Raw genomic sequence first — 27,839 nt, 5'->3', positions numbered from 1 at the left:
TCAAACATTTTGAAGAGAAATTGGAATTGGACTGAAATACAGATCGATGATGGGACACAAAATCTGTGCTCCTAAATATTTCCCCTCCCTTGAGATTCACATACATGTTCAGTCGTTAATGACACATGGCAAGTCAAAAAATTTTTCTGTAACTACTACTCCTTTAGTGTTTTGTGATTTTACTAGAGTTCTTATCACTCTGATTGCTCAGAGTATAAACCAAGCACTTCCTTATTAATGACTGAGCACCTCTCACTTCTCATCAGTCATGACTCTCCTTCTAGACCCTCTATTCACAAACCAATATTATATTCTCCCTGATAACTCTGATCAAATCCTGCTGTCTTAAAATTTAATTTTAACTACTTACATATGCTTTTTTTCTTTGCAACTCAAATAATATTCAGATGCCAGTTTAGGTTTATTAAAGGACATATATGATCATTTTCTGTACCTGATCTGAAAATTTGAGTACACATCTTTTTATGAAGATTAAAACTGAACCCAGTGTATAGCATTTAAGGCTCTCCAAAGTGTCCTATTTTAACTAATATTTCCCTTTTCTGCAGTTTTGTGTTAGCCTCTGCTCCATATATACTGAACTAACAATTGTATACTTAAATGACCATGACTTACATATCATTCATCTTTCTATCCTTTTCTTCTATTCAACTTTAAAACCCTTCTCCTGTATTCTTTGCTTCTGAGTTCAGCTGAAATGTATCCTCTGTGTTGAAGCTTTGTCTGATTTTCTTCACATTAGAGTGACAGCATATTCTGAGAGCCTGAAATGCTGTATCTTTGTACAACATTAGTGTATTCATATTTCTCCTATATTAGGCAATGTGTGTTTTATCTACATGCTAGCATGTGACCAACATTATGACAAGACATACATTTTCGTGTTTCCCCAAATTATTAATCATCATGTTCCATGAGATGCACTATATTATTTGCTAGATATATTTAATGGGTTCTATCATATTTTAAAAATGTCAATAAAACATTATTTTTTTTCTATTTTAATCTATTTTTAAAACTCCTAGAAGGTTGCAATCATTTCCTCAAAAATATATAAATATTTCCTGTCTTCTCCTGAACAAATATCATGCCCAGTTAACAACTGGCAAAGTTCTCTGCATGTAAGTTACCTAACTCCAGAAATTAATTTTTAACTTGACTGATGTCTAAATTGCCACTTCAATTTTGTGCCCAACAAGCATTCAGCATTTGCAGAGCAGTGTGTGAGGGAGCTGCTATCATGATGTCCAAGAAATGGGTTTCAGCAATTCTATTGCTGCAGCTCTGCTATACTGGCTGTGGATTCTGTGAGAAGGTCCTGGTGTGGCCCTGTGACATGAGCCACTGGCTCAATCTAAAGGTTATTCTGGAGAAACTCATGGAAAGAGGCCATGAAGTGACTGTGTTGGTGTCTTCACAAAATTTTCTCATTGAGAACAACAAGCCTTCCACACTGAACTTCGAGATGTTCTCAGTGCCACAGGACAAAGAGACTGCTGAAGATAGTCTAAACGAATTTTTGAATCTATCTGTTAACGTCATGCCAACATTGTCACCCTGGCAATCAGCAAAGAAACTTCAAGATTTTTTCCTTCAAATAAGCGCAGATTTAAAGCTTGTCTGTGAGAGTGTTGTCTACAACCAGACAATCATGAAGAAACTCCAGGACACCAACTATAATGTTATGGTTATAGACCCTGTGATGCCCTGTGGTGAGCTGATTGCCGAGACTCTGGGAATCCCTTTTGTGTACACACTAAGACTCTCCTTGGGTAGCACAATGGAGAGATACTGTGGGCAAATTCCATCTCCACCTTCCTACGTGCCTGTTGTCATGGCAGCATTACCAGACAAAATGACCTTTCTGCAAAGGGTAAAAAATTTAATGTTTACCATTTTCTTTGACTTCTGGCTCCAACAATATGACTCTCAGCTTTGGGACCAGTTTTACAGTGAAGTATTAGGTAAGAGACTCTGCTTTTCATTCTAAAGTAATTATCAGAAGATGCTGAGGAGGTTTCAGAAAAGTCTAGAAAGAGGTAAGGAATATATTTTTAAAACTTACACTTTCACAAAAACTCCACAATTGATATCAAAGAACTGTGGTTTAATAACTAATTGGGGAAGGGAGGCAAGAAATTTCTTGCCATGGTTCCTCTTTCTTTACAGTCCTCTATTTATTAGGATACTTCAATACTTAAAAGATTGTTACCAAAACAAAATGAAATATAAAACATGCTAATATATGTCAATCCGATGGAATGTGTATTTTTGTCAGATGCAGGATATCACAAATAAGTCTAATACACTGAGTTTTCATAGAGAAGATGTTTGATTTCTTACTGGTTAAGTGAGTGTAATGTTTGTTAAAAGAGGAAGATAGTCTTCTTGCCTGATTTTAGTAATAGTCTGGAACCTGAGCCATATTAATGGTGGTATTAAATTTGGTATATAACGTATTTTGTCTGAATTTTGCTCTACAAATTTTGAAAATCATGGAATATTAGATTTAAAATTTAAACCATCCTCCTTTTGGACCAGAGTACCATGTATTCCTATCTCTCATAAATTTGGGATGAAACTCCAAAAAGTCCTATGAGAACTGCTTCATCATAATGGGTCATACTGAGACGTTTCCTAGTATGCTTTATACTTTTGGAGGAGTATAATATATAAAACTGAAAAATTAAGCAGAGACTTGAAAGAGTTTATAACTCAAGATGTTAAGAACAGTATATTTTTCACTTTACTGGTTATGTACATTCTATTTTTAATCACCTGCCTTTTCTAATAAAAAATGGTTTTGCTTTGCAATTTTCAAATGTCTAGCTCTTATCTGATTGCATCACTGAAGCTGGCTTTCACTCCAAATACTGTTTTGTTTTGTTTTTAATTGAAGTATAGTTGATTTTAAATGCAATAATTTCTGTTGTATAACATAGTGATTGAGTTATACATATACATATACAGTTCAGTTCAGTTGCTCAGTTGTGTCTGACTCTGTGACCCCATGGACTGCAGTACGCCAGGTTTCCCTGTCCATAACCAACTCCCAGAGCCTGCTCAAACCTATGTCCATCTAGCTGGCAATGGCATCCCAGCATCTCATTTTCTGTCGTCCCCTTCTCCTCCTACTTTCAATCTTTCCCATATTCAGGGTCTTTTCCAATAGGTCAGTTCTTCACATCAGGTGGCCAAAGTATTGAAGCTTCAGCCTCAGCATCAGTCCTGGTTTGATTTCCTTGCTGTTCATGAGATTCTCAAGAGTCCTCTCCAACACCAAATTTCTCCAAATTTCAAGGCTTCAGTCACCATCTGCAGTGACTTTGGAACCCAAGAAAATAAAGTCTGTCACTGTTTCCATGGTTTCCCCATCTATTTGCCATGAAGTGATGGAACCAGATGTCATGATTTTCGTTTTTTGAATGTTTTTCACTATCCTCTTTCACTTTCATCAAGAGGCTCTTTAATTCCTCTTCACTTTCTGCCATAAGGGTGGTATCATCTGCATATCTGAGGTTATTGATATTTATCCTGGCAGTCTTGATTCCAGCTTGTGCTTCATCCAGCCAGGCATTTCACATGATGTACTCTGCATAGAAATTAAAAAAACAGGGTGACAATATACAGACTGACGTACTCCTTTCCCAACTTGGATCCAGTCCATTGTTCCATGTCCGGTTCTAACTGTTGCTTCTTGACAGTGATAATCTCTAGTTGCTTCCATGTTGCTGCAAATGAAATTACTTCGTTTTCTTCTATGACTGAGTAGCATTCTGTTGTATATATGTGTTATATCTTCTTGATCTATTCATCTGTTGATGGGCATTTAGGCTGTTTCCATGTTTTGACCAATGTGAATATTGCTGCTGAGAACACAGGGGTGCATGTATCTTTTTGAATTATAGTTTTTTTCCATATGTCCATGGATAGGATTGTTGAATCCTATGGTAATTTTAATTTTACATTTTAGAGGAAATTTCCTACTGTTTTTCATAGTGACTGTATCAACTTACATTCCCACCAACAGGGTAGGAGTGTACTCATTTCCCCACACTCTCCCCAGCATTTATTATAACTCCAAATACAATTTGAGAGTCATGAAGAAACATGAACTAACAAAGATCATATTGGGTATTAGAAATATTAACTAATTTAACTTCCTTAATGCAGTAGTTTGCTAGGGTTGTTATAACTAAATTTAAAAGATTGGGTGACATTAAAAACATTAATTTATTTTCTCTCAGTTTGGCAAGCTGGAAGTCCAAGACCAAAGCTTTGTCAGGGCTGGTTTTCCTTAAGGCCTGTCTGAACGGCTTGTGGATGCCCACTTTCTTGCTTTGTCCTCTCATGGTTTTCCTCTGTATATGCACATCCTGCGTGCGTGCTAAGTCTCTTCAGTCGTGTCCTACTTTTTGCAACCTTATGGACTGTAGCTCATCAGGCTCCTTTGCCCATGAGATTCTCCAGGCAAGAATACTGAAGTGGGTTGCCGTGTCCTCCTCCAGGGGACCTTTCTGATCAGATTGAACTTGCGTCTCATGTCTCCTGCACTGGCAGGCAGGTTCTTTTCCGCTAGTGCCATTTGAGAAACCCATATGTATATCCTAGTGTCTCTTGTTCTTCTTATAAGGTCATCTGTCATATTGGATTAGGACCCACTCTTATGATGTCATTTATATTAATTACCTCTAAAAGATCTACCTTCAAATACTGTTAGACTTCAGTGTTTTAATAAAAGAGGAACACAGTTCAGTCCATAACACTGATTTTTATAGACACATTGTTTCACGGAACTAAGATTAAAAAAAAAAAAAAAAAACACTTAAAAAATCCTTAGCTTTACACATGACTGAATTTACACTGTGTTGATTTAACAATAAATAACATAGCAACCAATAAACATTCCTGGGTGCTTCCCTGGTTGCTCAGTAGTAAAGAATCCACCAGCAATGCATGGAGACATGAGAGACTTGGGTTTGATCCCTGGGTCAGGAAGATCCTCTGGAGGAGGGCATGGCAACCTGCTCCCGCGTTCTTACCTGGGAAATCCCAAGGACAGAGGACCCTGGTGGGCTACAGTCCATAGAATTACAGAGTTGGATAGGACTGAAGTGATAGCAGGCACACACAAGTGCTTTCTTTGTGTAGGCAAAGTATTAGGCTCTATGGATTTGAGATAAATAAGACCAGTGCCTTGGCCTCAATTCTCTCAGAAACAAATGCAAAGCACAGAACTAGAAATATATTCTGATAACTAGAGATGCTGTCCTAGTTCCAACTGATAACTTTCTGAGAAATTTGTTGTATTATGCATAAATATAGGAAAGGTAAAGGATTCTGAATGGATACATGTTATACAAAATATGTAGTCCTTAGGATCAGTGGCCAATTTTTAACTTTACCACCTAACAGGTTTCTCGTTTACTGTAAGTACTGTCATCGATTTTCATTGCTGTACTCTTTCATCTTCTTTATTGAGCGATTCTGAAGACATTATGAGTATAATTTCAATCTTGATGTAGTGAAAAAAATAGCTAGTACAAATTGCTAAAAATTTGAATGGAACAAAAGTATATACATAATGAATGATATTTGGCTTTATGTTTTTCCTACATAAGCACTCTTGTCTTTTGTCTTTACATTAAGATATTGTCTAAGTATTAAACATAAATTTATGTGTGTGGGTGTGTATGTGTGTGTATGTATGTATGTGTGTGTGTGTGTATATATATATATTTATATATATATATATATAAATATATATACCAGCTATATAAAAGTGTATATATATATACCACCAGCTTCCTTGGTGGCTCAGATGGTCAAGAATCTGCCTGCAATGCAGGAGACCTGGGTTTGATCCCTTGTTTGGGAAGATCCCTTGCAGAAGGAAATGGCTACCCACTTCAGTATTCTCGTCCAGAGAATTCCATTGACAGAGGAGCCTGGAGAGCTACAGTCCATGGGGTCGCAAAGAGTCGGATACAACTGAGCGACTAACACTTGCCTTGTGTATATATCAGATCAGATCAGATCAGATCAGTCGCTCAGTCATGTCCGACTCTTTGCAACCCCATGAATCGCAGCACGCTATATATATATATATATATATATATATATATATATATATATTTTTTTTTTATCAGTCGGAACAGTGATATTCATCTTTACCTATTTTCACTTAGTATAGATTTGACATCTTTCCTCACAACATATTAAAACCTACATTATTTTATTCATACAAATGTATGTAACAAATCATTTAATTTGTCTAGTGTGAAAGCTATGCTTAGATTGTTCCAGCTCTGTTGTTACTAAAAAAAAAAAAAAGTATTTCCTTATAGTTTGTACCTACATCTCTGCTACAATGACCTCTAAAATTTTTGAATGATTTAGCTCTTATCCTCAGATCTTTTCTTAGGTAGCCAGCAATTATTCCATTTTCTTTGGACTCTTTATCCTATTGATCTCTAACTGGTCTGGCACTTTAGGAAATCTAAATCCTTAACTTTCTGTGATGTGCATTACAAACATCTTTTCAAATCTCTCAGTTGACTTAGAAATTTATCAATATAGATCAATTGATATAAAAATTTTATATATTTTAAAATATTATACATGTAATTTCATATTTTAGAAATATACCAATAAAAAGTGAAGAGATGTAAGTATACAGTTGATAGAAATAATAAAATAAACTTCTGTATGCCTTATAAAGTAAGTTAAGAAATAGATTGTTGAAAGGTTGTTGTTGAATCACGCGAATACACTGGGATTCTTGGCCCGCGGAGGAGAAGAATTCAATCCGGGGCCAGAGACGAGGCTTGATTGCTCAGAGCTTTTGTGTAATAAAGTTTTATTAAAGTATAAAGGAGATAGAGAAAGCTTCTGACATAGGCATCAGAAGGGAGCAGAGAGAGTACCCCCTTGCTAGTGTTAACAATGAAGTTATATACTCTCCAATGAATCCAAAGAATGTCTGGAGGTTGTAAAGACCTCACCAGACCTACTCCCATAATTTACATTTTAAGATAACAGAAGGTTTAATCCAGAGACTGTCCTTAGGCAAGATATATTATTGTTATATAATCCTAAGGAATGTGGAGAAAGAATAAAAGTTTGTCCTTTCTTCCTCCTTGAGAATTCCAGACCCCTCTCTCCTTGGGGACCCCTAGACTCCTTATCAACCTGCCTAGGAACTGACTCTCTCATCGTTACAGTTCTTAGAAATGCTCTTCTGTCATTAGAAACCACAAGCCTGACTTTGGTGAACATTTTCTTGGAAATTTCACATCTATCATTATATATGATTTCTTTAACACTCTGCAATTTAATTTTTTAATATTATACATACAAGCAAAGAAGTGTTGTTTATGCAGAATAGTTTTAATGATAAAATCATGTGTTTTGTTTAAGTTCTGTATTCTGTTGTATACCTGATGTTTTGTATATTGACAACTAGCTACTTGGGCTTCCCGGTGGCGCTAGTGGTAAAGAACCTGTCTGCCAAGCAGGAGACATAGGAGACTTTCGATCCTTGGGTTGGAGAGATCCCCTGGAGGAGAGCATAGCAACTGACTCCAGTTTTCTTGCCTGGAGGATCCCATGGACAGAGGAGCCTGGTGGCTATAGTCCATAGGTTTGCAGAGTTAGACATAACTGAAGACACTTAGCAGGCACACAACTAACTATTTATATTTTATTATATAATACTGCTACTATGAACATTCTTGTGTATGCCCTCTGTTGTAGAAGAGCAAACATGCCAACAGGATATAAACCATATATCTATGTTTAAATCTTTATCTATATTTTCCTCTACTGGTTAATTTCAGACTTTTGTCAAAAAATTATACTTTAACCAAGGCTATACAAATTTTTACCCTAACCAACACATTGTTTTATTCCTCATTATACCACATCTTTAGGCAGCATATTATCGAATGAGTTTTATTAATCAACGAGGAATAAATGACATACCATAAAATTCACACATGTGCAACGATATTGATTATGTTTACAAAGTCCAGCAACTGTCACCATGTTGTAATTTTATAATTCCCCCAAAGAAATGATTTTTCTGAGCTTTGTCAAAGTGATAGATCTGAAATACTATCTTAGGTTTCATTTAGATTTCCTTCATTATTACTGGCTTGAGTAACTTTTAATACGTTATGGGCTATTTTCGTTTCTGTCCCATGAATATCCTTCTCCTGTTGTTCGTCCATTTTTTTCTAAAGGGTTTCTTGTGTCTTCATTATTGTTTCAATAAATTATTTTTATATTCTAGGTAAGCCTTTGTTAGTTTCATGTACTGTAGAGACTTTGGTAGTTTATCATGTGCTTCTCATTCTCTTAAATATCGCATGAAGAACTTTGGGTTTTAAACCTAATGAAGTAAAATAATTAGCCATTTCCTTTTTTAAACACTTGAGGAAATCCTTTCTTACTCTAAAAGCATAAAGATTTCCTTTTATATTGTCCTCAAAGAAATCATGATTTTGCTTTTGAAGATTTTAATCTACTTAGTAATTTATTTTTCTGTATTTTGTATGTTGGGCTCAATTTCTCTTCTTTATACCTTTCTTCCTTTGCTCTTCCTTCTTCCTCATTCTCCCCTGTCTCCTTCCTTCTCTACCCCTCTTCTCTCTTTTTTCTTCCTACTATTGCCCAGGGATACAGAGTTGTACCATTATAAATTATTTAAAGCTTTTTCTTTTTCCTACTTATCTGCAATGCTTCCTGTATCATTAAGCATTTTCACTACTTAAGTGGTTTTTCTTTGATTCATTATTATCTTTGCTTTTTTCTATATTTGTTCTTGTTTCTAGCTTTATTAAGACATAACTGGACTTTTCTGGGGGTCCTGTGATTAAACTCTATGCTTCCACTGCAGGGGTATGGGTTCCTTCTCTGGTTGATGAATTCAGTTCCCACCTGATATATGGCATGCCCCCCCCCCCCCCAAAAAAAAGAGAGAGAGGTAATTGACATATAACACTGTGAAAGTTTAAAGTGCACAGCATGATAACTTGCTATACAGAGAAGTGTAGAAAAATTTTCACCATAATAATAACCTCACATATTTACTTATTTTTGTGGTAAGAACATTTAATATCTACTCTCTTAGGAAGTTTTGAGTATATGATATTGTATTGTTAAACATACTATTAGTTACCATGCTGAATATTAGATCCCAAGAACTTATTCACCTCATAACTGAAAGTTTGTACCCTTTGATCAACATCTCCCTAAATTCCCCCATCCCTAACTGTCCCTGACAACCACCAATGTCCTCTCCTCTTTAAGGAGGCGCCTTTTTTTTTTTAAGACTTCACATTTCAATGAAATCATACATTATTTGTTTTTCTCTGTCTGACATATTTCACTTAGCATAAGTTTCATTCATTTTGCCACAAATGGCAACGTTTCACTCTTTTTCATTGCTGAATAATATTCCATTGTATGTACATACCACATTCTCTATATCTACCTATCCAAAAGTAGACTTATGAACTGTAGCTAGAAGGGGCTGGAACTGAGTGTGGGGCACTTTCAGGATCTCTGAGAGCACAGACAGAAGTGTCTCCTGCTGGATCCCTGAGCAGCAGGTCTGCAAATGGACTGTAGCTGTGATGGGGTTGCAGCTAAGTAGGGAACCCTTCAGCATCTCTGGGGACACAGCTTTGAGTGTCTATTGCTTAGTCTGCATGTTACCGCAACTGCTATCAGATGGTGGCTAGAAGGGGCTGAAACCAAGTCTGGAATCTTTATAGAATCTCTAGGTTGCAGATTAGAGTGACTTCCTCTGTGACCCTGAACCCTCAGGACTGCTGGTAGACTGGTTGTGAGGAGACTGGAATTCAGTACAGGAACCTTTCAGGACCCTGAGGTGCAGACAAGAGTGCTTCCTGCCTGGTTGCTCTGCCAGCTGGGCTACTTGAGGACTGTGGCTAGGACAGGAACAGCTCAGTTACAGGGCCTTATCAGAATCCACAGTCAGACCAAGTTTGTCCAACTTGCCTCTGGGGATCCCACAGGGTTTGAGCCAGTTGTGGGCCACTTCAAGGTCTACAGCTGGGACAGAGGTCTGGATGTTTACTACTCAACATGGGGTGAGCATGTCCTCTTGATTTCCTTAGCATATGATGTTAGTAACAGAGACAAAGAGAAACATACTGTAGCTGAGTTCTCAGGGGTACAGAACTTTTTGCCATGTCTGCAGCCTGGAACCCACTCTCTGGGTCAGTCATCTGGTTGCAAGCCTCCCCTCTCAAAAGTCATTGTCTGTCTTGGACTGTACCCAGATTTCACAATCTCCTGTCTTAATCTCAGGGCTCCCACAAGACACATATGTCTGTGAATAAATGCCAAATCATTGCTGTGGGGGGCAGGTGGGGGTACATGATGGATATCTTATTTGGTCATCCCATTCAAAATATCTGGAAGGATAACACCCTCTCTCCTAGTATCTCTTCTGGAAAATCTTGATAATTCTTAGCCCTTTGCTGTTCTAAATAGATTTCTAAAATTAAATGTGAAATTCTAAAAAAATTGTAAAGTTTCATGAATCTTGGGATTTTGAGATTTAGTGAGAAATACAAGGAATTACAGTGAGTCAGTGGGTAAAGAATCCTTCTGAAATGCAGGAGATGCAGGAGACAGGGGTTCTATCTCTGAGTTGGGAAGATCCCCTGGAGGAGGGCATGACAACTCACTCCAGTATTTCACTCCAGTATTCTTGCCTGGAGAATCCCATGGACAAAAGGGCCTGGCTGGCTACAGTCCATAGATTCACTTCATAACTGAAGCGACTGAGCATACAAGCATGCACAAGGAATCTGTAGATAAATTGGAGAGAATGAACAACTTTATGAATTTTGATTTTCCTATCAATGAACATGAGACCTCTATTTATTTTCTATAAAGGGTTTCAGCAAGACTTTATAATTCTGATCTGCATATTTTATGAATTTCTTTTAAAATTATTCAAAAATTATAAGTTGAAATATACAATTTAGTTAAACTTAATTCATACGCAGAAATTGTAGTTGCCATTTCATCTTTTTTATATTATTGAAATAATCAAACTCTCACATTCATTCTAATAACAAAACTGTATATTCTCTTGGAATAAACAGAGTTTCAGGTTATCTAAAGAGACATTCAAGAGCAGAGACTCAGAATTGGAAATCACCACAGGAATTAGACCCAGGGTAGGAACATCTGAACTGTAATTAATGAGTTGCTGGAAATTTATTGTGGACAAACTTGAGAGCTTAAAAATCCAGTGGGTCCCCATCTTCGGGTTCAGTTCAGTTCAGTCACTCAGTCATGTCCAGCTCTTTGTGACCCTATGGATTGCAGCACGCCAGGCTTACCTATCACGAACTCCCAGAGTTTGCTCAAACTCATGTTCATTGAGTCCGTGAGGCCATGCAACCATCTCAGCCTCTGTCATTCCTTTCTCCTCCTGCCTTCAATCTTTCACAGCATCAGGGTCTTTTCAAATGAATCAGTTCTTCGCATCAGGTGGCCAAAGTATTGGAGCTTCAGCTTCAGCATCAGTCCTTCCATATGAATATAAAGGACTGATTTTCTCTAGGATTGACTAGCTTGATGACCTTGCTGTCCAAGGGACTCTCAAGAATCTTCTCCAAACCTCAGTTCAAAAGCATCAATTCTTTGGCACTGAGCTTTCTTTATGGTCCAGCTCTCACATCCTTACATGACTACTGGAAAAGCCATAGCTTTGACTAGATGGACCTTTGTTGTCAAAGTAATGTCTCTGCTTTTTAATATGCTGTCTAGGTTGGTCATAGCTTTTCTTCCAAGGAGCAAGCATCTTTTAATTTCATGGCTGGAGTCACCGTCTGCAGTGATTTTGGAACCCAGGAAAATAAACTCTGTCACTGTTTCCATTGTTTCCCCAACTATTTGCTGGAAAAATAGTGATGGGACCAGATGCCATGATCTTTGTTTCTTGAATGTTGAGTTTTAAACCAGCTTTTTCATTCTCCTCTTTCACTTTCATCAAGAGGCTCTATAGTTCCTCTTCACTTTCTGCCATAAGGGTAGTGCAATCTGCGTATCTGAGGTTATTGATATTTCTCATGCAATCTTGATTCCAGCTTGTGCTTCATCCAGCCCTGCATCTAGCATGATATACTCTGTATAGAAGTTAAATAAGCAGGGTGATGATATACAGCCTTGATGTACTCCTTTCCTGATGTGGAACCAGTCTGTTGTTCCATGTCCAGCTCTAACTGTTGCTTCTTGACCTGCATTCAGATTTCTCAGGAGGTGGTGGTCAGGTATTCCCATCTCTTAAAGAATTTTCTACTTTGTTGTAGTCCACACAGTCAAAGACTTTAGCATAGTCAATAAAGCAGAAGTAGACTTTGTTTTGAATTTTCTTGCTTTTTCAATGATCCAACAGATGCTGGTAATTTTATCTCTGGTTCTTCTGACTTTTCTAAATCCAGCTTGAACATCTGGAAGTTCTAGGTTCATGTACTGTTGAAGCCTAAGTTGGAGAATTTGCTAGTGTGTGAGATGAGTGCAATTGTGCAGTAGTTTGAACATTCCTGGCATTGCCTTTCTTTGGGATTGGAATGAAAACTGACCTTTTCCAGTCCTGTGGCCACTGCTGAGTTTTCCATATTTGCTGGCCTACTGAGTGCAGCACTTTCACAGTATCATCTTTTAGGATTTGAAATAGCTCATTGAAATTCCATCATCTCTACTAGCTCTGTTCCTGTGGCCACTGCTGAGTTTCCATATTTGCTGGCCTATTGAGTGCAGCACTTTCACAGTATCATCTTTTAGGATTTGAAATAGCTCACTGAAATTCCATCACCTCTACTAGCTCTGTTCTTAGTGATGCTTCCTAAGGCCCACTTGTCTTCGCACTCCAGGATGTTTGGCTATAGGTGAGTGACCACACCATCATGGTTATCTGGATCACAGAAGAACTATACAAAAAAAGATCTTAATGACCTGATCATAGGGGAGTCCCCACAATATTGTGAGATTTCTTTCCAGGAGCTCAACCAATTTTTCATAATAAAAATCAAAGAAATAGCCCTTGTTTCCAGTTAGGGGAAGAGGAAAAGAATCATTTGGAAAGAAATCAGAGCCCTCTGTTCATCCTAACAAGGCTGTCCTCAGGGTAAACTAGTTAGCTGGTGCACAATGTGCTAGGGATTATCAGAGCCTAACTGACCTGAGGCAAGAATACCTGACTCCAAGCCCCTCTAGACTACTGGATGGAAAAAGGATATACCCAACTTCAGACCATCCTGCCCCATATAAAGTGGGGGAAAAAACAGAGATAGTTTTGAAGAATACAGAGGCTTAGAATCAATAAAATACTGAGACTAATCTTTGGACCATAGAATGCTTCTCTCCCCAACTCACCACCACCTTTCAAATACCTGTTTACAGTAGTCTCTTACCCAGTATATCATGTCTTGCTATCAAGTGAAAATTACAAGGAACATCAAAAGGCAAAAACACACTTTGAGTAGACAGAGCAATCATCAGAACCAGACATGGCAAGAATGCTGTAATTATCAAAACAAGGTTTGAAATCAATGTTGATTAATATGCTAAGGGATCTAATGGATAAAGTAGACAGTATGTAAGAATAGATGTTCTGTATAAGCAGAGAGATGCAAATCCTGAGAAAAACCAAAAAAGAAGAGATAAAAACATTGTAGCAGAAATGAATTCAAAGATAAAATTTTACTGACATACTTTATAGTCACTTCTAGAGGACAGAAGCTGAGGAATAATTTCTATCACATCCTATGAGAATAGTATGATCAAAATGTAAAAACTAGACAAGGACATTACAAGGGAAAAAAGCTTGTTATATTTGTATAAAAAAGTTTATATAAATATCTGTTGTTAACATAGATGCAGAACCCTCAAAAAATGTTAGAAATTTCTGCTCTGTGAAAGACAATGTCAAGAGAAAGAAATACAAGGCACTGAATAGGAGACAATGTTTGCAAAAAACATGTCTGATAAAGAACCAAAATGTTTTTTAAAAACACTTATAACACCCCAAGAAGAAATCGTGAAACCTGATTAAATAGTAGGACAAAGATAATAATGAACTGTATACAAAGATAGAAATTTGACAAATAAGTATATAAAAAATACTCCATGTAATTTTTTGGAAAGAGATGCGGATTATAATAATAATGAGATAACCACTGCACATCTATTAGAATGGCCAAAATGCAGATCACTGACAACTCCAAAAGCTCAAAAGTTGTGGAACAGGAGCTTTTATTATTGCTAATAGGATCTAAAATGGTGCAGTCACTTGGGAAACACTTGGTGCTTTCTTATAAAAGTAAACAAATTCTTGGTATCACACTTCTTGGTATTTACTCAAAGGAACTGAGAACTTATGCTTACACAAAATGTGATGTTTATAGATATTTATAGAAATTTCATTCATAACTGCCCAAACTTGGAAGAAACCAAGCAGTAAATGAATAAACTGTGGCAGATCTAAAGAAGGAATATTATTCAGCTCTAAAAAATGAGTTATCAAGTCCCAGAAAAACATCAAACCATGGGAGCACCTTTAGTGCATACTATTAAGGAAAAATCCCAGGCTGAAAAGTCTATATACTGAATGATTCAAACTCTGACATTCTGTAAAGGCAAAACTATGGAGACAACAAAAAGATCAATGGTTGCCAGGATGTGGGATGAAAGTGGGGGATTAATATGCAGAGCACAGAATAATTTGGGAACAGTGAAAACACTCTGTATGATACCATAATGACTGATATATGTCTTTATTATTTGCCTAAGACAACCCAATTTGTACTTGGTGTTAATTATTTTGTAAACCATGAACTTTGGGTGATTATAATCTTTCAGTGTGAGTTCATCAACTGTAACAAATGTACCATTCTATTGGAGATGTTGATAATGGGATAGTCTATGCAAGTGTGAAGACAAGCATATGTGGGAAATATCTCCACTTTTCCCTCAATTTTGCTATCATCTAAAATTGCTCTAAAAATAAAGTATTAATTCATAGATTGTGATACAGAAATCATACATGTTAGTTTTCTCGCATGTCTTTAAAAAAATAAATAGTCTATGAAGCCTAATAAGGTTGTCTCTGGATTAATATCTACAGCTTGCATGAGTTACCACTGAGAGATTGGTACCTGTCTTCTGCTGAATACCTCAATCTGTCTCATCTACAATATGGCATTTTGTCATACATTTAGGCTCCCTCTAAGAATTCTTTGAAACTAAAAGGTATCTCAGTAGACTCGTCATGAAGGTTAAAATAATAGATTCAAACAGCAACAATATTTCCATGGTAGTTCAAATTTAGTGGCCATTGATCAATTATTTGTAAATTTTCTATTGTGTTTATAACTCAATTTGTGTAACAAAATAATAACAGAAAAAAAGATTGGTGGTAAATTTTAATTCCATATTTTTGTCTTACAGGTCTTCATCATAACATTTAGAATGTCTTAAGAAACTTACAACTTTTTCATACTTTAGCACACTTTTGCTCTTGTGTTGATATGTATTCCATACTGTGCATAACCGCTTCAAATAGACAATTTTAGTATACTAAGTACTTTAGTATACTAAAATACTTTGAGCTATGTCTTTCAAAAATGTTTTGCACAATAATTTCTCCTAAGAACTTAGTAATCAAGACAGGATGTCACACACATGGAGCAACACATCTAAAAAACATAAGCATGTTTGTGGGGAAACTGTGATGCTTTGTTTTCATCCAGTCTTTGGCAATTTCAAGCGGAATGTCCTTGGAAATGGCTTTTTTATTATCAAGTTAAATCATTGCCTATATAACTTCAACTCAGCAAGTGAGCACGCACATGCGCCTAAGACTTCTGACATATATCCAAGCACTACAAAGTAGCAACAATTCTTTAAAAGGCTATTCAACCTGGAGTACATAAAAGCAACATTTCTGAATAGAATCTTTAAGAAAGAAACACTCTAGTCTGAATTTTTCTTTACTTAGATGCAACACATGTTTTTTGTGTATACAAATGATTGACTTAGTAATTTGCAAATACTTGTTCTTTACAAATCTCCTAAAATGAATATTTAGAATCTGTCCTTTTCATAAAACATCATTTCAAGGTGACACTCAAATGTGTGATACTAGTAATGCATGCATGTATAATCTGCATTCCAAAGGGGGTTGTATTAGGTTTAAGTTACTCAGGGATTTCCTATGGAGAAAATAATAGCAAATCAATGAGATCTGACTCAGCAAGACAAAGTAAATTGATACTGGTGGGATTCTTCAACAACGTGCATGAACCCAAAACTGTAACAAGCGGAAAGGTAGAAAGATAGTCCTGAGTGGAAATTAGAAAACCCCTGAGAGCTGATTTGGTGTTTATGGTGGTTTAGTTGCTAAGTAATGTCTGACTCTTGTGACCCCATAGACTGTAGCCTCCCAGACTTCTCTGTCCATGGGATTTCCCAAGCAAGAATACTGCAGTGGGTTGTCATTTCCTTCTTTAGGGGGGTCTTCCAGACCCAGGGATCAAACCCACAGCTCTAGTATTTGTCGGTGGATTCTTTACTGTTGAGTCATTAAAGAGGTCCTTTGTGTTAATAGGATGCAGCTAATCTGCCATCTGCCATTTAATTGGAGAGAAACCATGTGTATGAAATCCATCAGTACTTAGAGTTGTGGTTAAAATTTTTTATTGAATTTATTTCCTAAAAGAACTTATTTTTGTCAAAGAATTATATTTTTATTTGATTTTATTGAGTTTATTTTATTTTACATACTACTGTTCTTTTACTACCCAAACATTCTTTCTCGCTCCATCTCACTTCTCATACCTTCCTGTCTACCTTTCTATCTTCTTTCCTTTCTTCCTTCCTTCTCTTCCTCCATCTTTCATTAATATTTTAAATTTCACTTCCTTTTAACATCTAAATGTGATAAGTAATCAAGAGTTCCTTCATAGCACATCAGAAAATTAGTGGTGCAATTTTTTCCCAGCAAATATGTGTGCTAATAAGTTCAAGCCTACTTCTTTCATTTTCTCCAGGAAGACCCACTACACTATGTGAGACCATGGGGAAAGCGGAGATTTGGCTCATCAGGACATACTGGGATTTTGAATTTCCTCGTCCATACTTACCAAATTTTGAATTTGTAGGAGGATTGCATTGTAAACCAGCTAAACCATTACCTAAGGTAGGTCTATTACAGTGGAAAGCTCTTTCGTATTTTATATAATACCCTGATTTTCCTCTAAAGCTTGCAGTATCAATGACAGAGATATGCTTGCTGCTGAATTACCTCAGTTTTCTACTTCAAATCTATTTTCAAAATCATAGGAGAAGTCTCTTATGAATAATTTTACCTTTTTTTACTTGAATACTTAATCAGAAGGATGAAATCTTCCAAGTGGCATGTTAAAAATATCAGTGTGTCCATAGTACAGACATTGGGTTGAAAAACAGGAAGCTAGAACCTTGGCTATCACTAAGGAGACTGCTGCTGTCTTCCTAAGAAGCATGATGCAATTATAAATAGGGACATTTACTATGATCATTTGAGTGATAAAGATGCTTTCATAAAAGCTAAGTGTTGATAGAAGACATGGAACCAGACAGGGCTTCTTGGAGAGCAGTAGACTTTACTGAACCAGGAAAGAATTGATTGAAAAAAATTTTTTGAGATGACAATGATATGTTCAATTTCAAATTCACTTTAAGAAGTCAAAGGAAATTTCAGGTGAAGATTTCTAAAAATCATCTGGTTAATACAAGATTTCAGTCTCAGCTGAGAACACTGGAAATAAATTTGGGAGTCATTAATGTAAATTAGAAATCATATAACTGAGAAACCAAAATGCTGAATTGGCTCTTTATAACTATGATACCAGGAATTTTTGGGGGGTAAAAAAGAAAATCATGCACCCATATTCCAATGTTAGAAAGAATTAATAAGGAGTGCCATAAATATCAGAAGAAAACAATATTTAGAAGCATAAAAAGAGAATAGTAGGTAAACAAAGTAAGAATATTGTACTTGACTATATTCATCAATAGGCAGTGAAGAGACAGATATTTATTTGCTTGTGTTGTAGGTAAATGAGCATACTCTTTGTACAAGAGGGCAGGTTAAATGATGTTCCCATAAGAGTTCTTGATTTCTCTTTAGGGGAAGATGGATACTGAAGTTTAAAATTTCACTTCCGGATTGTGAATATGTGTTTCACGCCAATAGGTTATAGCTAAAAACAAGCTCCATTGAGTGTTACTACTGGAGATAAGAAACCAATATCTAAAATAAATAAAGGTACAGAAAGATGCATGACATATTCCATGGCTCACTTGCCACATCATTGTGTTTATCGTTCCACTCCCACTTTTCACATGCAGGCTATTTCAGAAAAATGGCTCAGACATGTTTCATAAGAGGGGAAATGTATTCCATTCCAAAACTCAGTTATTAATATAGATATTTCAGAAATATGAATACCAATCATGGCTTATCTTTCTCATGAAAGAATTATGCCAATCACTGGCACACAAAATAGAAAAGCAATGAAATTAAACTAAGAAACCAAATCAAACAGATAAGTGTATAATTCTTATACATAGGTATGTGTGTCTATGCCTTTGTGTGTGTGTGTGTGTGTATGTGTGTGTTTGTGTGATTTTTTTTATTCAATCACTGTCTATGTAGGGAGATGAATCATAGAGATAAAACACCAATTCCTAGGACATCAGGTATTCTCTTAATTTTAACTGAGCTAAAAAGAGTGATCTGCTTTTGTTTATGGCATTGTCCTTCCCTTGGTAATTTTACTAGCCTGTTTTAACTGAGAAACACCAGTGACTGCAGGATAACCATGAATAGTTACAAAGAGATGACACGTCTCTAGAAGGTGACATTCACATAGATAATGAGGAACCTCAATCCCAGACTTTGCTGTCCCCAATTTGCACAACTTCCCAGGTGATGCTAGAGGTAAAGAACCCACCTGCCAATGCAGGAGACCAGGTAAGAAATGTGAGTTTGATCCCTGGAGGATGAAATGGCACCATGGTGGGCTCTAGTCCACGAGGTCGCAAAGAGTTGGACATGACTGGAGCAACTTAGCATCCAAGTGATCATCAGGAGAATTTTATTTGCAGAGAAATGTATAATTTACTTCTGTTCTAAGACTCACATTTTGGGCACATTGTTAGTGTCACACTCTTGTGAAACAGAAGCACTGTGTCATAAGTGTTATAATGACTGTAACAGGAATTTCACTCCATTATCTTTTTTCAAATATATTACTATATATAGCAGTTGTTTAAAATCATTTTAGCCCTATTAAACAGGGAAATAATAAACATGAGGAAAATATCCTAAATGCCTAACAGGAAGCTAGATAAAGTTATTCAAAAGGTATTGACTGTAAACTGGGATGCTAAAAATTTTAAAAGCCTAATTCAGAATCCTTCTTTGGGCTTTCTTCCAAAGAATATTTTTACAAGTTTGCAGACAGGTCTGTTGGTTCATAAAATTAAACTTTGGGAGTAATAGTTCCATGTACCATGAGAACATCTACCATTTATCACCTATTAATTTCATATAATGGTTTGGTTTCATGTTTTTATTGTGTAATCACCCATTGTATATTTAGCCCATCATTTCAGAAATACATTTCCTCCTAACAAGACTAGATGGTTCTATATGGCAGAAGACAGAATCAATCTAACAATGTCCCTCACACATCTCTTGAGTCTTCCAATTTAGAAGTGTAAGAGAGTCTTTTCCCCCCCTGTGATTGGCACTTATGTAATAAACATAATTTTGTTGATGTGTTCAGTTGTTCAGTCACATCTGACTCTGCAACCGCATGGACTGCACTTCTCTGTCCTTCACTCTCTCCCAGAGTTTGCCCAAACTCATGTTCATTGAATTAATAGTGCAATAAAATATAATCTTATCCCTGCAGGAAATGGAAGAATTTGTCCAAAGTTCAGGTGAAGATGGTATTGTGGTATTTTCTCTGGGGTCAATGGTCAAAAATCTCACAGAAGAAAAAGCCAATCGCATTGCCTCAGCTCTTGCCCAGATTCCACAAAAGGTTAGTATAAACTCCAATTCTGGTGAGCAGAGTCACTTTGCAATTGTAGAGAGTGGGTGGCTTTTAGTATTCTTTCCAGATAAAAATTGTAACTCATCCTTCATGAAACAAAACTGGCACCACCTTTAAGTAAAAATGTTTCAAAAGATTCAGATGTATTTGGGACACACTTTACCACTTTCTTACTGAACCTTCACATTACTATGAAAATACATCTTTTCATGAAGTCATTTATTTTCAATGAAATAGAGATGAAATGTTAAGATTCTAGTAATTTTTTCATATCAGAACTTATTAAATGCCATATACTCTGCCACATCTTTTATACACATAATCTTATTTAATTCTTAGATTGCCCATTATGAGGTAGCGGTTTCCACTGGTCACATAGACATCCTAGGAAACTGAGGCTTATAGGGGTGAAATAATATGCTGAGGATCACACAATGAGTATATGGTAGTATTATGTCTGTTGGACTCCAGGGAGCACAGCTTTAACCTCTCTGTTATTCTGCTGGCCATACTGTTCAATCCAGAAAAATGAATACACCATCCCAACCATGGTCTTTCAAAGAGGACAGGAAAGATTCCTTGAAAGATCTGAGAACCAAGTCACCTTAGTAATGGGGAAAAAACCCAGAAAGTTCAGTTCCATCTTCAAGGAGCATACAGCCAAATAAAGAGACTAGATCAACATACATACTAATGGGAGAGTGGCCCAGACAGATGAAACTGACTGTCTAGATATGTACTCATTTATTTAGACAGCTATACCTCAGTCAGTTGGTACACGTACCCTATTGCCTTCAGTTCAGTTCAGTTGCTCAGTCATGTCCAACTCCTTGTGACCCCATGGTCTGCAGCATTCCAGGCCTCCCTGTCCATCACCAACTCCCAGAGTTTACTCAAAGTAATGTTCGTTGAGTCGGTGATGCCATCCAACCATCTCATCCTCTGTCGTCCCCTCCTCCTCCTGCCTTTAATCTTTCCTAGCACCAGGGTCTTTTCCAGTGAGTCAGCTCTTCGCATCAGGTGGTCAAAGTACTGGAGTTTCAGCTTCAGCATCTCAGTTCTTCCAAATGAATATTCAGGGCTGATTTTCTTTAAGATGGACTGGTTGGATCTCCTTCAAGTCCAAGGGATTCTCAAGAGTCTTCTCCATCACCACAGTTCAAGAACATCAATTCTTTGGCACTCAGCTTTCTTTATGGTCCAGCTCTCACATCCATACATGACTACTGGAAAAACCATAGCTTTGACTAGATGGACATTTGTTGGCAAAGTAATGTCTCTGCTTTTCAATATGCTGTTTAGGTTGGTCATAGCTTTTCTTCCAAGGAGCAAGTGTCTTTTAATTTCATGGCTACAGTCACCATCTTCAGTGATTTTGGAGCCCAAAGAAATAAAAGTCTGTCACTGAGTTCACTGTTTTTCCATCTATTTGCCATGAAGTTATAGGACCAGATGCCATGATCTTAGTTTTCTGAATGTTGAGGTTTAAGTCAACTTTTTCACTCTCCTCTTTCAATTTCATCAAGAGGCTCTTTAGTTCTTCTTTATTTTCTGCCATAAGGGTGGTGTCCTCTGCATATCTGAGGTTATTGATATTTCTCCCGGCAATCTTGATTCCAGCCTGTGCTTTATCCAGCCCAGTGTTTCTCACGATGTACTCTGCATATAAGTTAAATAAGCAAGGTGACAATATACAGACTTGATGTACTCTTTTCCCTATTTGGAACCAGTCTGTTGCTCCATGTCCCGTTCTAACTGTTGCTTCCTGACCTGCATACAGATTTCTCAAGTGGCAGGTCAGTTGGTCTGGTATTCCCATCTCTTGAAGAATTTTCCAGATTTGTGGTGATCCACACAGTCAAAGGCTTTGGTATAGTCAATAAAGCAGAAGTAAATGTTTTTCTGGAACTCTCTTGCTTTTTTGATAATCCAGCGGATGTTGGCAATTTGATCTCTGGTTTCTCTGCATTTTCCAAATCCAGATTGAATACTTGGAAGTTCGTGGTTCATGTACTGTTGAAGCCTGGATTGGAGAATTTTGAGCATTAATTTACTAGTGTATGAGATGATCTAGTTCTCTTAAATTAAAAAAAAAAAAACTTACAAATTATTTTAATTTACCCTTTCAGAATATCAAGTGGTATTTGCTGTTTTCAGATTTTGGTATAGACTTTTTCTTGAAAAACTTTCTTCACAATATTTTTTGTTTTTGATTTTTAAGTTAAAGTTAACTGCCGTAAAAGGTACACATGAACATGTCCATTGTTTGAAACTTTTAATAAACTTCTGTTTACTTCATATAACATCTCAGCACAGGCTTTCAAATAGCAAAACAAAGAAACAAACAAAAAAACTGGTATGGGCTATATGATTTCTAAATAGCTCTATAGCCTTAAAATGCCTTAATTTTGTTTGTTTGTTTGTTTGTTTTTACTTCACAACTAAAGCACTGTCTTCCACAGGTTTTATGGAGATACAAAGGAAAGAAACCTGCCACGTTAGGAGCCAATACTCGGCTCTATGATTGGATACCACAGAATGATCTTCTTGGTAAGACCAAGGAAATTCAATAAACAAGTGAAATATTTAAATTTCCACATTTTACTTGCACTTTTGAAGCAAATATAATTAAAGAATTGGTCATTTATTTTAGATTGATACTTCCTCTGATTCTCAAAAGGGGATCTTCATTTTAAGACTCTCATCATTCTTTAAATTTCAATCTCAGTTCAGCTATTACCTCTTCAATAAGTCTTTCCAGACAATGCAAAGGGGATTAATTTTGCCTTTTTCAGGGGTCATGGTATTTTTGAGGTAGAAATTACCCATGTTTTCAGCTTTCATAGAAAATATTGCTTTCTTCATTGAGTTATCCAAGAGTTTTTACCCCATGTTTTTCTGAAATTCTGTTAATGTTTCACCCACATCTCATCTAATCTCCTATCTAGGTCATCCCAAAGCAAAAGCATTTATCACTCATGGTGGAACCAATGGGATCTATGAAGCTATCTATCATGGGGTGCCTATGGTGGGAGTCCCAATGTTTGCTGATCAGCCTGACAACATTGCTCACATGAAGGCCAAAGGAGCAGCTGTGGAAGTGAATATAAACACAATGACAAGTGCAGATTTGCTCAATGCCTTGAGAACAGTCATTAATGAACCTTCGTAAGTACTACTATTTTATTTTATTGTGTGTGTGTGTGTGTGTGTGTGTGTGTGTATTTGGCTGTACTGGGTCTTCATTGCCTCTCACAAACTCAATAGTTGTGGTCTGCAGGTTTAGTTGCCCTACAGTACTACCACTTTTAAAGGCTTATCTTTAATTATTTTACCTGTGATACTCAAAAATGTCCAATGTTTCATGCATTTTAAACTAGTGTATTTTCAAATATAAATAACAACTGCAACATTATATGAGAACCATTTTATTACTTCCTCTCCCAAACTGCTGAAGCTATTGGCTGAAATTGTAAAACAAAACCAAGATTTCAAATATTCTATTAGTGCTTTCTCAAAAAAAATAATGCTGGTGATTATGTAAATTCTCAGATCTTTTCCTGGACAATCTGCTTATGGACTTCCTAGTAGGTATTTTCTCTCAGTATAGGGTTATTTACAATCTTGATCTGGAGTAATTTCGAAACTATAATTCACACAAGGCCAATATACGTTCTTGGAAAAATGAGGCAATTCATTTACAACTGACTTATTCCATCTTTTTTATATGTTTGTGTTTTACCACATTCTGTAAAGAATGTATTTCTTCCACTCCCTTCCTCATAACTCTTAACATGGTATGTGACCAGCAAAGTTCATGTCACAGCAAGAATTAACATTTTTTTAACATACCTGTGGCTTTTCGTTCATTTAGCATGTGACATGCATCCTATACTTACTTTTTTCTTCAACTGGAAGGAGATTTTTTTAATACTCAGATAATGAACAGAAGATTACTATATAGATTATTAAAAATTGCTCCTAAAAACTAATCAGAAAAAATAAAAATCTAGCAGAAAAATAAGGAAAAGTTTGAACAAGAATTTTGCAGAAAAGGAAATCTGAATTGGTTATAAGCATTTGTTCATTAAAACCTCATCCCTAAATAGATAAAGTCAAATTAAAACCAAGAGATAACATTTTATACTTACCAGATTGAAAAAAATAAAGAAATTAAGAAATCTGGCAAAACTATTGACCAGAATGTGGAACAACTGAAATCCTCAGAAACTTGTCTTAAAATTATAAATTGATATAACCATCTTGGAAGATGATTTGGCGTTAGCTAGTAGTAGCTCAGATGGTAAAGCATCTGCCTGCAATGCAGGAGACCTGGGTTCGATCCTTGGGTCAGGAAAATGCCTTGAAGAAGGAAATGGCAACTCACTCCAGTATTCTTGGCCTGGAGAAGCCCATGGGCAGAGGAGTCTTGTGGGCTACAGTCCATGGGGTCACAGAGTCAGACACGACGGAGCAACTCACACACACAGTGACCTCAAAGTCATGAACAATGTGAAATTCCACTTCTAGAGAAACTCTAGCCTTTGCTTTGTGAGCTTGAACATGCCACAAGTGTACAAAGGAACATGGTCTATAATAGAAAAAGAAACTGACATAACTCACTGTCTATCAACAGGGCTGCTGAGTAAATCATGGGGTATATATCTAATGCAATACTACACAGTAGTAAAAAATAAACCATGAGTAAACCATCAGTACAGACAAATTTCACATACAATATTGAGCAAGAAAAGCAACTTCTTAAAAATACGTATTAGATGATATTTCTTATTTAAAGTTCAAAAGCATGGAAACTAAATGCAAACAGGGTAAAACTACAAAGCAGTGTGTGGCAATAATAAACATGCATTCAGTCTTTACCTCCATGGAAAAGAGAGAAATGTGTTTGGAAAGGAATCTTCAGGGTAATACTTTTAATTAATTATTCTTTCTACCTTATGTATACATGTATCCTGTTAAGTACAGGATAAATTTAATTTTTAAAAAATATTGAAAATTGAATGTGTAAAGTTCTTTTAGCTCTGAAGGGAGGAATCCTCCTAACAGATGGTAATGTATAAATTAGAGTCATGACTGTAGAGAATAAAGCTTTAGGATAAAAGCTATGAAATATTACTATACTTACCTTAAATGAAAACAAAACTCTCTATATAATTTCCATGTTTTTGCCTACCAGTTATAAAGAGAATGCTATGAGGCTAAAAAGGATTCACCATGATCAGCCTGTAAAGCCCCTGGACCGAGCAGTCTTCTGGATCGAATTTGTCATGCGCCACAAAGGAGCCAAGCACCTGAGGCCAGCCGCCCACAACCTCACCTGGTACCAGTACCACTCTCTGGATGTGATCGGGTTCCTGCTGGCCTGTGTGGCAACAGCTGTATTCTTGGTTACAAGATGCTGTCTGTTTTCTTGTCGAAAATTTGGTAAAACAGGAAAGAAGAAAAAAAGAGAATAGATCTTTCTAAGTTTGCCAAAGGCTTGCATGGGCACTTCTGTTCGTTCTAGCCACAATGACCGTAAATATATCTTCATCTTATTTCCAGAATTCCATTCGTCTCTACCTTAACATAGATATAAATTCTAGAATTCAACAACAGCATTAACCATGGGGATGTTCCATTCTTTCTTTATCTTTTCCCATCTGGCTTTACTCTCTTCCTCAAACATTCCTAAGAAAGGTACACAAATAATTTTATGTTTGTCTATTCATAGTATCAAGCTTCCGTGGTGGCTCAGAAGGTAAAGAATCTGCCTGCAGTGCAGGAGACCTGGGTTTGATCCCTGGACTGGGAAGATCCCTGGACTGGGAAGATCCCCTGGAGAAGGGAATGGCAACCCACTCCATTATTCTTGCCTGGAGAATTCCTTGGACAGAGGAGCCTGGTAGGCCAGATACAGTCCATGGAGTTGCAAAGAGTTGGACATGGCTGAGTGACTAACACTTTCACTTTCATTCATAATATTAATTTTTTCTTTATTTTTAACTTTAAGTTATATGCTGACTGACAATATATTGAATCCTGTGGAAAACATAATGTACTTACACAAATGTAAGTAAGAGCTGATAGATGCAGAGAACACAAAGAATAAAATTCACAATATTTGCTAGAACATACGAATTAGAAAACCATCATAGGATACTAGTCTATTACAAGAAGAGTAATGATTTTATTTGTCATAAAAGACTTTCTGCTTGCCAAGTGTTACTGAGGTCAGAGCATGAATTGATAATAACTGTGATGGCATATCACACCAGGGACAGTGAAAATCTACAGATTTTCATTAAACACATAGATAACCATACCTACATTCCTGACTTTAGTCAGAAAATATTCTTGTGTACCATTTTGTACAAGAGACTGAACACTGCCTTCAAGCAAGAGATCTATTGAATTATTGGTTATTTTTTCTCAAGGGCAGAGAATGTCAGCAGTATGTTAAGGAAGAAGAGATAATTTTTAGAAAAAATAGCAAGAAATATAGAAAACATTTTAATAATTTTATGAAAATTGTAACTTATAGTACAATGGATAATCTTGAAGTTAAGGTCCAATTCATTATATTTAAAAATTGTTAATGCTCATAATCTATAGCCACTATAATCAAAAGTGTCATTTTATGTCAAAAAATAAATATTTACTTGATTGATACAATTATTATAATAGTTTTCAGTCTCTATTTTCAATAAATTTAAATTTATCAATTAATTGTTCAAGGATATGAGATGTTAACAAACCTATTCAACCAAGGAGTGTTGTTGTTGTTTGTTGCTAAGTCATGTCCAACTCTTTTGCAATCCGATGGGCCATAGCCTTCCAGGTTCCTCTGTCCATGGAATTTTCCAAGCAAGAATATTGGAATGGGTTGGGATTTCTTTCTCCAGGGCATCTTCTTGACCCAAGTATTGAACCCAAGTCTCCTGCCTTGTAGGCAGATTCTTTACCACTGAGCCACCAGGGAAGCCCCTCAACCAACTCTACGCTGTAGTAAATATGTATCAATGCAAAGCACTAAAGAGGAATAGTTATATTGGATTCAGCTTTGCATTAATTTAACAAATGCATTAAAGATTTTACTTTCTTTATCCATTATAAACTTAATGACACATTTAATTGAAGTTTTAATTTCAATATTTGATATATAACTGAAAAAAAATAAATGGCATCCACAGACTTACTGAACTTTAAAAAACTCTTATTTATTTTAATATGGTATATTGAAAATGAATTCCAATTTAAAAATAATTATATCACTGAAGTATTTCCCCTTGAATATGGGGCCTCCCAGGTGGTATAGTGGTAAAAATCTGCCTGCTACTTCAGGAGATATAAGAGATGTGATTTCCATCCTTGGGTGGAGAAGATCCCTGGAGTAGGAAGTGGCAACCTGCTCCAACATTCTTGCGTAGGAAATCCCATGGACAGAGGAGCCTGGTGGGTTACAGTCCATGAGGTCGTGAAGAGTTGGATGTGAGTGAGCACACGTGCACACACACTCAAAAATGTACAATACTGAAAATGAAAATAAATTCTACAGATTTATTGTGAAGGATAAATATGTATTTGTTAAATGTTATCTTTCTAAAAAGGCGAGTCATCCTGATATGTTTTGACTTTAACAATCATGTTTTGAGAACAGATATT

The 27,839-nt window shown here is 36.3% G+C and overlaps 1 protein-coding gene and 1 long non-coding RNA gene across 5 annotated transcripts in view; one reads left to right on the top strand and one right to left on the bottom strand.

Moving 5' to 3' along the window:
• LOC109560541 (UDP-glucuronosyltransferase 2A1) overlaps positions 1-26,852 on the top strand; it is a 57,773-nt gene extending 30,921 nt beyond the window's left edge. For 2 of the 4 annotated variants that reach the window (XM_070791556.1, XM_070791555.1), the window contains 5 exons: positions 17,118-17,266; positions 20,031-20,162; positions 22,637-22,724; positions 23,123-23,342; positions 25,372-26,852. In XM_070791556.1, the coding sequence (XP_070647657.1) occupies positions 17,118-17,266; positions 20,031-20,162; positions 22,637-22,724; positions 23,123-23,342; positions 25,372-25,651 (869 nt within the window). In that variant the 3' untranslated portion in view covers positions 25,652-26,852. Of the gene's footprint in view, positions 1-1,215; positions 2,061-17,117; positions 17,267-20,030; positions 20,163-22,636; positions 22,725-23,122; positions 23,343-25,371 lie in introns of those variants that run through there. The other 2 variants (XM_019962862.2, XM_019962863.2) reach the window with 2 other exon arrangements.
• The window catches only part of LOC139183646 (uncharacterized), a 76,111-nt gene continuing 66,670 nt past the window's right edge, over positions 18,399-27,839 (bottom strand). The window contains exon 3 of the long non-coding RNA XR_011567214.1: positions 18,399-22,197. This is a non-coding gene — a long non-coding RNA (uncharacterized lncRNA). The remainder of the gene's footprint in view (positions 22,198-27,839) is intronic.

This window comes from Bos indicus, chromosome 6 (genome assembly GCF_029378745.1).
Source record: "Bos indicus isolate NIAB-ARS_2022 breed Sahiwal x Tharparkar chromosome 6, NIAB-ARS_B.indTharparkar_mat_pri_1.0, whole genome shotgun sequence".
NCBI lineage: Eukaryota > Metazoa > Chordata > Mammalia > Artiodactyla > Bovidae > Bos > Bos indicus.
This window is presented reverse-complemented; position numbering and strand designations above follow the sequence as displayed.